General features: G+C 57.9%; 1 protein-coding gene across 1 annotated transcript in view; it reads left to right on the top strand.

Annotated features, from left to right (window-relative positions):
* Window positions 1–13,844, top strand: part of MIPOL1 (mirror-image polydactyly 1) — a 561,381-nt gene that overhangs the window by 332,063 nt on the left and 215,474 nt on the right. Inside the window, exon 7 of the mRNA XM_086937912.1 lies at window positions 10,153–10,247. Coding sequence (XP_086794038.1) covers window positions 10,153–10,247 — 95 coding nt within the window. The remainder of the gene's footprint in view (window positions 1–10,152; window positions 10,248–13,844) is intronic.

Raw genomic sequence — 13,844 nt, 5'->3', positions numbered from 1 at the left:
TTTCACAGGGAAAAGCCAGGAAGGGTTCCACAGCGGTATGCGTACAAGCGCCTGAGATACCCCTTCGGGGGTCGATTTGGTGCGCTATACAAATACTACTACATTTACATTTACATAGGTGGTCTAAATTTGTTTCTTGGTGTGGAGAGAAGTCCATCGATCCTTTGAGGGCTCGTTTATCGAACATACTTCAGTTTGCGCTTTCTTTGGCTCAGCAAGAGTTTGCTGTAGCTACTGTGAAAGGTTATCTTTCGGCATTATGGGCATTTCTCTGTTAGCCGGATCAGCCGTCTTTATTTAAATCTCCTGTTGTTTTAAGATTTTTAAAGGGTCTTACAAATAAATTTCCTCCTACTTCCTTTATTGTGCCTCAATGGGACTTGAACCTTGTTATTACTTTTGTTAGAAAGGCGACCTTCGGGGGGAAGGCAGGGGCTCCCTGCCGGACCACCCCAAGTCTCACCCCTCCTCTGAGAACTGGCCGAGCGTGGCCGAGAGGCCTCGGAGTGAGGTTCCCCTCTTAGGATCGTACAGGTCGAACACTACACCACCACAGACGGACACCACACAAGGATAGGTTCTCAAAGTATTTATCAGTAAACTAGGCAGGTTATCTTAGCAATACAATACAAGGGGATCGAGGGATCCTCAAAGTCTTTGGTAGTTGGGGGGATCGGGTAGCGGGACAGTCTTGGTACCATTCGGGTACGGGAACACCCTGCGCTCAGCTCTCAATCCTCGAGCCGGGGGGTTACTTAGGGTCGGACCGCAGCAGCGCCAGCAGGGCTCCGGAGATGTTCTCAGCGAAGTTGTGCCGTGGCAGCGCCAGCAGGGCTCCAAAGATGGTTTCAGCAAGGTCGGGCCGCGGCAGCGCCAGCAAGGCTCCAAAGATGGTTTCAGCGAGGATGGGCCGCGGCAGCGCCAGCAGGGCTCCAAAGATGGTTTCAGCGAGGTTGGACCGTGGCAGCGCCAGCAGTTCTACAAAGATAGTTTCAGCGAGGATGGGCCGCGGCAGCGCCAGCAGGGCTCCAAAGATGGTTTCAGCGAGGATGGGCCGCGGCCGCGCCAGCAGGGCTCCAAAGATGGTTTCAGCGAGGTTGGACTGCGGCAGCGCCAGCAGGTCTACAATGAGTTCTTCTCGGTGTCTCTCGACTCCAGGATACAACTCCCGACCCATTCCAGGGCTGCCCCAGATATAGGTCTGAAGTCCTTTGATGTCCGGACCCTCGCACCTGGGGGCCAGAGGGGCCGGGATGAGAGCGACCAGACACTCAGCAGGGGGGTGGAGCCAGCACCCAGGGAGGCAGGAGGGCGATCGAAACCCGGCGTCCGGGGGTGGCTGAAGGCCCATCTAAACTCTCCTCCTTCGTGAGGTGCCAAGTGGCCGATTTACCACCTGGGCGGATCTTGGTGCCTCGATGTCGGGGCTGCGTTGGGGCCGCGGCCGAGGTCGGGCCGAGGCCACGAGGCCTGGATGAGGGAGGCCCAAGATGGAGTCGAGGCCTGTGAGGGTGGCCCAGGATAGGCATCGGGCCCATAGTGTGGGCGAGTCGGAGTCACCATGTCCGGATGGGGGGAGAGCGGGGGTCGCCCATGGTGGCGGCCCTCATGTAGGGTTGGAGAGGGTCTCTTCAGCCCGGAGGACAGGGGCGATGTTGGCCGGGGTCCGCCAGGCGGGGAGAGCAGGACCACGCCATGAGGCCGGTTCCAACAACTTTCTTGATGGGTTCACCTTTTGAACCTTTATACAAGTGTCCCTTGAGGCGGTTGTCTTTTAAAACGGTCTTCCTGATTGCAATTACCTCGGCAAGGAAGGTAAGTGAGCTTCAAGCTCTTAGTTCAAAGCCCCCATTCTTGACCATTCATGCTGAACGAATGGTACTCAGGAACAGGTCTGCTTTTCTGCCTAAGGTGGTAACTCCCTTCCATCTAGGACAGTCCATTACCCTTCCTACCCTCTATCCTCCCCCTCACCCTTCCAAGGAGGAGGAGCGGCTTCACCGCCTGGACCCTAAGAGGGCGGTGAGCTTCTACCTGGACAGAACTAGAGAGTTCAGAGTGGATGACCAGCTCTTCGTTGGTTTTGTTGGAGCCAGAAGAGGCAAGGCTGTGCACAAGCGCACGCTGTCAAGATGGATTGTCTTGTGCATCAAGATATGCTACTCTCTGGCGTAAGGAACCTCCTGAAGGTTTGAGAGGTCATTCAACTAGAGCAAGGTCTACTACTTCTGCTTTGTCTAGGGGTGTAACTGTGGAGGACATTTGTAGAGCGGCAACTTGGGCCTCCCTCCACACTTTCGCGAAGCATTACTGCTTGGATTCCGAAGTGAGGAGGGACGGTCACTTTGCGCGTTCTGTCCTCCAGGATTTTCTGGTATAGGAGAGTGGACACCCTCCTCCGGGAGTGGGGACTGCTGTGGGACTCTATTCACAAGGTGAGGAATCCACTTGCAGATGTATCTATCAGAAGAACAAGTTACTTACCTCCAGTAAGGCTTTTTCTGGTGAATACAGTATCTGCCTGTGGATTCCTCACTGACCCACCCGCCTCCCCGTTGTCCACTCTTCTATACCTATGTTAATGGCAATGTTTTAATGCTTATGTGTTACTTTCATTATAAGTACGTTATTCTACTTGATTTGCTACATTGTCTTCACACTGTGTGTGTTATCTTGACTATTGTGTACTGTGTATACTGTGTATATATCTACTGTTATCGGTCCGTCCGTGTGCCTCGAAGGCACGGAAAAAAGGGCGGAACTGATGTCATCACGCCGACGTGTGCCTATTATGGAGTCGGTGACGTCAGTGGAGCCGCGCGCGATGCTGTGCTTCTGTGACGTTGTCCACGTCGGTGCGAAGCTACAAAAAGAATTTCTGAATGTTGCTGATGCAAGGGGATATTCACAAGGTGAGGAATCCACAGGAAGATACTGTATCCACCAGAATAAGCGTTACCGAAGGTAAGTAACTTGTTCATCCTTACTCTCGTTTTCTCTATGTTCATAATATTGGGCCATACTCAAAATAACAGAAGGAGTAGAGGTGGTCCAAGTGCTTTCGGCGGCCTGCAGCCGAGCTGATATTTCGGGCAACAGGTTAGTCACGAACCTATTCACAAATAGTCTTATCCCGCCTTCCACTGACAAATCTTGTCCGCTAAAATCGATAAACACCCCCTCAAATCTAGTAAAGAAATCAGATACACTCTCATCCTTCTTTTGTTTACAAGCAGTCAATTTATCCCAATCTACCTTCTGGGGTGGGATTAAAGAATACATGCACGTAATAAATCGACAAAGCAAAACTAAAATTTCCGACCTTAGTTTATCTCCGGGTTTCCGGTCCTTGTCCCAGTCCTTAATTTGGTCCCAAGTTCCTCCTAATTTATTAACATGGGGTGATCATGCACCTGTCGCCATACGTCAACAGGTACTAATAACCCGAAGAATAATTCGATATCAGCTAAGGTCATCACAGCCGACGAGGAAGCCTCAGTGAGTTCCTTATAATAAGCAGTAGGATTTTTTCGAGGGTCAGGTAGCTGGGATTTCAGAGCAAGAACCTCACTCCTTTTCCACGGGGTATAAACCCATTGTTCTTGGAATCTGGTTTCAACACGAGAATTTGATTAGCATTATCCCTGACCTCGGCGATTTCGGGGTGATAGATCGGATGTACTTCCCGCATGGGATGTTGAGTATCCCAAGTCGAACATTTAGAAAACCACCTTTCCCGATACTTCATGATAGTCACCAGATTCCCATATACATCTTCCAATCCTAACTCCAATTAGTGCGCTCGGTCCACAATATCGTTTCGACCTGCGGGGCTCTTCCATCCGTAAAACATTGCTCCCATAGGGAAATTAAACGATTGGCCATAGTCTCTAAGGCATATTGCTGCATAACTGGTTCATAATCCTGCATAGTTCCCTATATATTTGTGATTGTATAAATGGCGTTCCGCACCCATTGGGATGCTTGATCTATCACCATCTGCTTTTCCTTTGAGCCCACCGTATTGCGGGTATATAACCGCGGGTGCCTAGAGTTCCGGAAGCATGAGAAGGGGAAGCTAAGGTTACAGAGGACAAAATGGGAGGAGACGGACTACTAGTCAATAGTGTAGCCGTGGCCGGTACGGGGAAACGGGAGTGAACGTTGGCCTCCCCGTGGACTCAGTCCTCCCTCATGGACTCACGGTCTAGGCCTGCAGACCCCACTCCTCCCCGTGGACTCACAGTCCAGGCCTGCAGACCCCACTCCTCCCCGTGGGCTCACACTCCTCCCCGTGGACTCACATTACAGGCCTGCAGACCCCACTCCTCCCCGTGGGCTCACACTCCTCCCCGTGGACTCACATTCCAGGCCTGCAGACCCATCCTGTATCCTTGTGTACCTTCGAAGGGAGGCCTCCGCCCACACCCAGGCCCTCTCGGCGGCCGCCCAGGGCGCCTTGGCAGCCGCCCCCTGAGTCAGCAGGTGTGTGTGGCGGAGGTGGTGCTGCAAGAAGTCACAGCAGATCTCTTGAGCAAACAAAGTGCGAATAAAAGAAGCCCTGGCTGCGGTCCTAAGAGCCGTGTCGGGCTGACATGGGGCGAGTCCACTTCGGCTCAGCAGGATGTCGGCCTGGAGAGGGCCCCGCGCGGTCCTGGTGGCTTTTAATGTGATTTATTGCCGGAGGTTACACGTCACGTCAGCGCCCTGCCCTGGGGCGGCTCCGGGCGCAGGATTGCCATGTCCCGCTCTCTGCTGCCCCTGGATAGGCTGCCCCTGTGCCCACACCCCCCCTTGGCATGAGCTGGCACTGTGCCCCCCCACCTGTCCCACAGGCCTCTGACTGGACGCAGGGGGCCAGTCACCCCTGGTGGAGCTGGGACTGGCCTCCTCTCCTCGACGGGGCCCCTGCCTCCTCTCCTCGACGGGGCCCCGGCCTCCTCTCCTAGCTGGGGCACCGGCCTCCTCTCCTCGCTGGGGCACCGGTCTCCTCTCCTCGCTGGGGCCCGGCCTCCTCTCCTAGCTGGGGCACCGGCCTCCTCTCCTCTCCTCGCTGGGGCCCCGGTCTCCTCTCCTCGGTGGGGCCCCTGCCTCCTCTCCTCGCTGGGGCCCGGCCTCCTCTCCTACCTGGGGCACCGGCCTCCTCTCCTCGGTGGGGCCCCGGCTCCCTTTCCTCACTGGGGCCCCGACCTCCTCTCCTCGCTGGGGCCCCGGCCTCCTCTCCACGCTGGGGCCCTGGCCTCCTCTCCTCGGTGGGGCCCCGGGCTCCTCTCCTTGCTGGGACCCGGCCTCATCTACTCACTGTGGCCCGGCCTCCTCTCCTCGCTGGGGGCCCGGCCTCATCTCCTCGCAGGGCCCCTGGGCTCCTTTCCTCGCTGGGGCCCCGGCCTCCTCTCCTCGCTGGGGCCCCGGCCTCCTCTCCTCGCTGGGGCCCCGACCTCCTCTCCTCGCTTGTTCCCTGAGCTCCTTTCCTCGCTGGGGCCGCGGCCTACTCTCCTCGCTTGGGCCCCGGCCTCCTCTCCTCGCTGGGGCCCGGCCTCCTCTCCTCGCTGGGACCCCGGCCTCCGCTCCTCACAGGGGCCCTGGGCTCCTTTCCTCGCTGGGGCCCCGGCCTCCTCTCCTCGCTGGGGCCCGGCCTCCTCTCCTCGCTGGGGCCCGGCCTCCTCTCCTCGCTGGGACCCCGGCCTCCTCTCCTCACAGGGGCCCTGGGCTCCTTTCCTCGCTGGGGCCCCGGCCTCCTCTCCTCGCTGGGGCCCGAACTCCTCACCTCGCTGGGGCCCTGGGCTCCTTTCCTCGCTGGGGCCCCGGCCTCCTCTCCTCGCTTGGGCCCCGGCTTCCTCTCCTCGCTGGGGCCCATGCCTCCTCTCCTCGCTGGGGCCCCGGCCTCCTCTCCTTGCTGGGGCCCCGGCCTCCGCTCCTCGCTGGGGCCCGGCCTCCTCTCCCCGCTGGGACCCCGGCCTCCTCTCCTCACAGGGGCCCTGGGCTCCTCTCCTCGCAGGGGCCCTGGCCTCCTCTCCTCGCTGGGGCCCTGGCCTCCTCTCCTCGCTGGGGCCCCTGCCTCCTCTCCTCACAGGGGCCACGGCCTCCTCTCCTCGCTGGGGCCCGTCCTCCTCTCCTCGCTGGGGCCCCGTCCTCCTCTCCTCGCTGGGGCCCCGGCCTCCTCTCCTCGCTGGGGCCCCTACCTCCTCTCCTCGCTGGGGCCACGGCCCCCTCTCCTCGCTGGGGCCCGACCTCCTCTCCTCGCTGGGGCCCCGGCCTCCTCTCCTCGCTGGGGCCCGGCCTCCTCTCCTCGCTGGGACCCCGGCCTCCTCTCCTTGCTGGGGCCCCGGCCTCCTCTCCTTGCTGGGGCCCCGGCCTCCTCTCCTCGCTGGGGCCCCGGCCTCCTCTCCTCGCTGGGGCCCGGCCTCCTCTCCTCGCTGGGGCCCCGGTCTCCTCTCCTCGGTAGGGCCCCGGCCTCCTGTCCTCGCAGGGGCCACGGCCTCCTCACCTCGCTGGGGCCACGGCCTCCTCACCTCGCAGGGGCCACGGCCTCCTCTCCTCGCTGGGGCCCCGGCCTCCTCACCTCGCAGGGGCCACGCCCTCCTCACCTCGCAGGGGCCACGGCCTCCTCTCCTCGCTGGGGCCCCGGTCTCCTCTCCTCGGTGGGGTCCCGGCCTCCTGTCCTCGCAGGGGCCACGGCCTCCTCTCCTCGCTGGGGCCACGGCCTCCTCTCCTCGCTGGGGCCCCGGCCTCCTCTCCTCGCTGGGGCCCCGGCCTCCTCTCCTCGGTGGGGCCCCGGCCTCCTGTCCTCGCAGGGGCCCCGGCTTCCTCTCCTCGCTGGGACCCCGGCCTCCTCTCCTCGCTGGGGCCACGGCCTCCTCTCCTCGCTGGGGCCACGGCCTCCTCTCCTCGCTGGGGCCACGGCCTCCTCTCCTCGCTGGGGCCCCGGCCTCCTCTCCTCGCTGGGGCCCTGGGCTCCTTTCCTCGCTGGGGCCCCGGCCTCCTCTCCTCGCTTGGGCCCCGGCTTCCTCTCCTCGCTGGGGCCCATGCCTCCTCTCCTCGCTGGGGCCCCGGCCTCCTCTCCTCGCTGGGGCCCCGGCCTCCTCTCCTCGCTGGGGCCCGGCCTCCTCTCCTCGCTGGGACCCCGGCCTCCTCTCCTCACAGGGGCCCTGGGCTCCTCTCCTCGCAGGGGCCCTGGGCTCCTCTCCTCGCAGGGGCCCTGGCCTCCTCTCCTCGCTGGGGCCCTGGCCTCCTCTCCTCGCTGGGGCCCCTGCCTCCTCTCCTCACAGGGGCCACGGCCTCCTCTCCTCGCTGGGGCCCGTCCTCCTCTCCTCGCTGGGGCCCCGGCCTCCTCTCCTCGCTGGGGCCCCTACCTCCTCTCCTCGCTGGGGCCACGGCCCCCTCTCCTCGCTGGGGCCCGACCTCCTCTCCTCACTGGGGCCCCGGCCTCCTCTCCTCGCTGGGGCCCGGCCTCCTCTCCTCGCTGGGACCCCGGCCTCCTCTCCTCGCTGGGGCCCCGGCCTCCTCTCCTCGCTGGGGCCCCGGCCTCCTCTCCTCGCTGGGGCCCTGGCCTCCTCTCCTCGCTGGGGCCCTGGTCTCCTCTCCTCGGTAGGGCCCCGGCCTCCTGTCCTCGCAGGGGCCACGGCCTCCTCTCCTCGCTGGGGCCACGGCCTCCTCACCTCGCAGGGGCCACGGCCTCCTCTCCTCGCTGGGGCCCCGGCCTCCTCTCCTCGCTGGGGCCCCGGCCTCCTCACCTCGCAGGGGCCACGGCCTCCTCACCTCGCAGGGGCCCCGGTCTCCTCTCCTCGCTGGGGCCCCGGTCTCCTCTCCTCGCTGGGGCCCCGGTCTCCTCTCCTCGGTGGGGTCCCGGCCTCCTGTCCTCGCAGGGGCCACGGCCTCCTCTCCTCGCTGGGGCCACGGCCTCCTCTCCTCGGTGGGGCCCCGGCCTCCTGTCCTCGCAGGGGCCCCGGCCTCCTCTCTTCGCTGGGGCCCGGCCTCCTCACCTCGCAGGGGCCACGGCCTCCTCTCCTCGCTGGGGCCACGGCCTCCTCTCCTCGCTGGGGCCCCGGCCTCCTCTCCTCGCTGGGGCCCCGGCCTCCTCTCCTAGCTGGGGCCCCGGCCTCCTCTCCTAGCTGGGGCCCGGCCTCCTCTCCTCGCTGGGGCCCCGGCCTCCTCTCCTAGCTGGGGCACCGGCCTCCTCTCCTCGCTGGGGCCCCGGCCTCCTCTCCTTGCTGGGGCCCGGCCTCCTCTCCTCGCTGGGACCCCGGCCTCCTCTCCTCGCTGGGGCCCCGGCCTCCTCTCCTTGCTGGGGCCGGGCCTCCTCTCCTCGCTGGGACCCCGGCCTCCTCTCCTTGCTGGGGCCCCGGCCTCCTCTCCTCGGTGGGGCCCCGGCCTCCTGTCCTCGCAGGGGCCCCGGCCTCCTCTCCTCGCTGGGGCCCCAGCCTCCTCTCCTCGCTGGGGCCCGGCCCCCTCTGCTCGCTGGGGCCCCGGCCTCCTGTCCTCGCTGGGGCCCCGGTCTCCTCTCCTCGGTAGGGCCACGGCCTCCTCTCCTCGCTGGGGCCACGGCCTCCTCTCCTCGCTGGGGCCCCGGCCTTCTCACCTCGCAGGGGCCACGGCCTCCTCTCCTCGCTGGGGCCACGGCCTCCTCTCCTCGCTGGGGCCCCGGGCTCCTTTCCTCGCAGGGGCCCCGGCCTCTGAGGCTTCACCCCCTGTAGTGCCCGGAGGGCTCCCTCTCGAGCAGATGACCCGCTGCCGATAGCAAGGCACTGATGTGGACAATCGTGATATGGGACAGTACCTATGACACTTACCGACTCACCAACCCTAAAGCACAGAGGCTTATTGTCGTGACATGGAGACAGTGCCTGTGTAGAACTGGTGCCGCCGTACTCTGCGATAGGTTCTCTGCCTGTGCCCCAGTCCTGCCTGCTCTCTGTGCTCTTCTCTGCCTGTGCCCCAGTCCTGCTCTCTGTGCTCTTCTCTGCCTGTGCCCCAGTCCTGGTCCCTGTGCTCTTCTCTGCCTGTGCCCCAGTCCTGCCTGCTCTCTGTGCTCTTCTCTGCCTGTGCCCCAGTCCTGCTCTCTGTTCTCTTCTCTGCCTGTGCCCCAGTCCTGGTCTCTGTGCTCTTCTCTGCCTGTGCCCCAGTCCCGGTCTCTTTGCTCTTCTCTGCCTGTGCCCCAGTCCTGCCTGCTCTCTGTGCTCTTCTCTGCCTGTGCCCCAGTCCTGCTCTCTGTTCTCTTCTCTGCCTGTGCCCCAGTCCTGCTCTCTGTTCTCTTCTCTGCCTGTGCCCCAGTCCTGGTCTCTGTGCTCTTCTCTGCCTGTGCCCCAGTCCTGGTCCCTGTGCTCTTCTCTGCCTGTGCCCCAGTCCTGCCTGGTCTCTGTGCTCTTCTCTGCCTGTGCCCCAGTCCTGGTCCCTGTGCTCTTCTCTGCCTGTGCCCCAGTCCTGCCTGCTCTCTGTGCTCTTCTCTGCCTGTGCCCCAGTCCTGGTCTCTGTGCTCTTCTCTGCCTGTGCCCCAGTCCCCGTCTCTTTGCTCTTCTCTGCCTGTGCCCCAATCCTGCCTGCTCTCTGTGCTCTTCTCTGCCTGTGCCCCAGTCCTGCTCTCTGTGCTCTTCTCTGCCTGTGCCCCAGTCCTGGTCCCTGTTCTCTTCTCTGCCTGTGCCCCAGTCCTGGTCTCTGTGCTCTTCTCTGCCTGTGCCCCAGTCCGGGTCCCTGTGCTCTTCTCTGCCTGTGCCCCATTCCTGGTCTCTCTGCTCTTCTCTGCCTGTGCCCCAGTCCGGGTCCCTGTGCTCTTCTCTGCCTGTGCCCCATTCCTGGTCTCTCTGCTCTTCTCTGCCTGTGCCCCAGTCCTGCTCTCTGTGCTCTTCTCTGCCTGTACCCCAGTCCTGGTCTCTGCTCTTCTCTGCCTGTACCCCAGTCCTGGTCTCTGCTCTTCTCTGCCTGTACCCCAGTCCTGGTCTCTGCTCTTCTCTGCCTGTGCCCCAGTCCTGCCTGCTCTCTGTTCTCTGCATCTGTACTTCCTTGGTGTCTGTCTCTACATGTACCCCATGCCCGGATAAGCTCTGCTCCGGGCTCTGCTCGACATGTACCAGGCTCAAGCGCTGCTTCCGATCTTGGCAGCTGCGCCCCCTGCTGCTTGTCCCACAACAGAAGGATAAGCGGCTGCTTCTCTTTCAGGTGCAGTTAATGTCCCTGCAGCAGGACCGAGACAAGGCTGTGGAAGAGTACAAGAGGCTGGAGGAGGAGCTGCAGACCCTGCGTGTCTACTACAGGTACACTACTAGACCCTACGTGTCTACTACAGGTACACTACTAGACCCTACGTGTCTATTACAGGTACACTACTAGACCCTACGTGTCTATTACAGGTAAACTACTAGACCCTACGTGTCTACTACAGGTACACTACTAGACCCTAAGTGTCTACTACAGGTACACTACTAGACCCTACATGTCTATTACAGGTAAACTACTAGACCCTACGTGTCTACTACAGGTAAACTACTAGACCCTACGTGCCTACTACAGGTAAACTACTAGACCCTACGTGTCTATTACAGGTAAACTACTAGACCCTAAGTGTCTACTACAGGTACACTACTAGACCCTACGTGTCTATTACAGGTAAACTACTAGACCCTAAGTGTCTATTACAGGTAAACTACTAGACCCTACGTGTCTACTACAGGTAAACTACTAGACCCTAAGTGTCTACTACAGGTACACTACTAGACCCTACGTGTCTACTACAGGTAAACTACTAGACCCTACGTGTCTATTACAGGTAAACTACTAGACCCTACGTGCCTACTACAGGTAAACTACTAGACCCTACGTGTCTACTACAGGTAAACTACTAGACCCTACGTGTCTACTACAGGTAAACTACTAGACCCTACGTGTCTACTACAGGTAAACTACTAGACCCTACGTGTCTACTACAGGTAAACTACTAGACCCTACGTGTCTATTACAGGTACACTACTAGACCCTAAGTGTCTACTACAGGTAAACTACTAGACCCTACGTGTCTACTTCAGGTAAACTACTAGACCCTACGTGTCTACTTCAGGTAAACTACTCGACCCTATGTGTCTACTTCAGGTAAACTACTAGACCCTACGTGTCTACTTCAGGTAAACTACTAGACCCTACGTGTCTACTTCAGGTAAACTACTAGACCCTACGTGTCTACTACAGGTACACTACTAGACCCTAAGTGTCTACTACAGGTACACTACTAGACCCTACGTGTCTATTACAGGTAAACTACTAGACCCTACGTGTCTACTACAGGTAAACTACTAGACCCTACGTGCCTACTACAGGTAAACTACTAGACCCTACGTGTCTATTACAGGTAAACTACTAGACCCTAAGTGTCTACTACAGGTACACTACTAGACCCTACGTGTCTATTACAGGTAAACTACTAGACCCTACATGTCTATTACAGGTAAACTACTAGACCCTACGTGTCTACTACAGGTAAACTACTAGACCCTAAGTGTCTACTACAGGTACACTACTAGACCCTACGTGTCTACTACAGGTAAACTACTAGACCCTACGTGTCTATTACAGGTAAACTACTAGACCCTACGTGCCTACTACAGGTAAACTACTAGACCCTACGTGTCTACTACAGGTAAACTACTAGACCCTACGTGTCTACTACAGGTAAACTACTAGACCCTACGTGTCTACTACAGGTAAACTACTAGACCCTACGTGTCTACTACAGGTAAACTACTAGACCCTACGTGTCTATTACAGGTACACTACTAGACCCTAAGTGTCTACTACAGGTAAACTACTAGACCCTACGTGTCTATTACAGGTAAACTACTAGACCCTACGTGTCTACTTCAGGTAAACTACTAGACCCTACGTGTCTACTACAGGTAAACTACTAGACCCTACGTGTCTATTACAGGTAAACTACTAGACGCTACGTGTCTACTTCAGGTAAACTACTAGACCCTACGTGTCTATTACAGGTAAACTACTAGACCCTACGTGTCTACTTCAGGTAAACTACTCGACCCTACGTGTCTACTTCAGGTAAACTACTAGACCCTACGTGTCTACTTCAGGTAAACTACTAGACCCTACGTGTCTACTTCAGGTAAACTAGTAGACCCTACGTGTCTACTTCAGGTAAACTACTAGACCCTACGTGTCTACTTCAGGTAAACTAGTAGACCCTAAGTGTCTACTACAGGTACACTACTAGACCCTACGTGTCTACTTCAGGTAAACTAGTAGACCCTAAGTGTCTACTTCAGGTACACTACTAGACCCTACGTGTCTACTACAGGTAAACTACTAGACCCTACGTGTCTATTACAGGTAAACTACTAGACCCTACGTGTCTACTTCAGGTAAACTACTAGACCCTACGTGTCTACTTCAGGTAAACTACTCGACCCTATGTGTCTACTTCAGGTAAACTACTAGACCCTACGTGTCTACTTCAGGTAAACTACTAGACCCTACGTGTCTACTTCAGGTAAACTACTAGACCCTACGTGTCTACTACAGGTACACTACTAGACCCTAAGTGTCTACTACAGGTACACTACTAGACCCTACGTGTCTATTACAGGTAAACTACTAGACCCTACGTGTCTACTACAGGTAAACTACTAGACCCTACGTGCCTACTACAGGTAAACTACTAGACCCTACGTGTCTATTACAGGTAAACTACTAGACCCTAAGTGTCTACTACAGGTACACTACTAGACCCTACGTGTCTATTACAGGTAAACTACTAGACCCTACATGTCTATTACAGGTAAACTACTAGACCCTACGTGTCTACTACAGGTAAACTACTAGACCCTAAGTGTCTACTACAGGTACACTACTAGACCCTACGTGTCTACTACAGGTAAACTACTAGACCCTACGTGTCTATTACAGGTAAACTACTAGACCCTACGTGCCTACTACAGGTAAACTACTAGACCCTACGTGTCTACTACAGGTAAACTACTAGACCCTACGTGTCTACTACAGGTAAACTACTAGACCCTACGTGTCTACTACAGGTAAACTACTAGACCCTACGTGTCTACTACAGGTAAACTACTAGACCCTACGTGTCTACTACAGGTAAACTACTAGACCCTACGTGTCTATTACAGGTACACTACTAGACCCTAAGTGTCTACTACAGGTAAACTACTAGACCCTACGTGTCTATTACAGGTAAACTACTAGACCCTACGTGTCTACTTCAGGTAAACTACTAGACCCTACGTGTCTACTACAGGTAAACTACTAGACCCTACGTGTCTATTACAGGTAAACTACTAGACGCTACGTGTCTACTTCAGGTAAACTACTAGACCCTACGTGTCTATTACAGGTAAACTACTAGACCCTACGTGTCTACTTCAGGTAAACTACTCGACCCTACGTGTCTACTTCAGGTAAACTACTAGACCCTACGTGTCTACTTCAGGTAAACTACTAGACCCTACGTGTCTACTTCAGGTAAACTAGTAGACCCTACGTGTCTACTTCAGGTAAACTACTAGACCCTACGTGTCTACTTCAGGTAAACTAGTAGACCCTAAGTGTCTACTACAGGTACACTACTAGACCCTACGTGTCTACTTCAGGTAAACTAGTAGACCCTAAGTGTCTACTTCAGGTAAACTAAACTACTACTACTCTGCAGACGCTGCCTGTGTACCACTGGTAAACAGCTCCTCTGCTGGTGCTGTCTGTGTACTACGCCGATAGTCGATTGGAGGCTGTAGTCCAGGTACCCAGGGCATGGGGCGGGTAGAGTCGATGGAAGGCACCAGTCACTGATGCCTAGGTGCTGCTGGCGTCTCTGAAAAGATAAATGCCTT

This window comes from Lissotriton vulgaris, chromosome 9 (assembly GCF_964263255.1).
Source record: "Lissotriton vulgaris chromosome 9, aLisVul1.2, whole genome shotgun sequence".
NCBI lineage: Eukaryota > Metazoa > Chordata > Amphibia > Caudata > Salamandridae > Lissotriton > Lissotriton vulgaris.
Note: the sequence above shows the minus strand (reverse complement) of the source record. Positions and strands in the feature narration are given on the sequence as shown.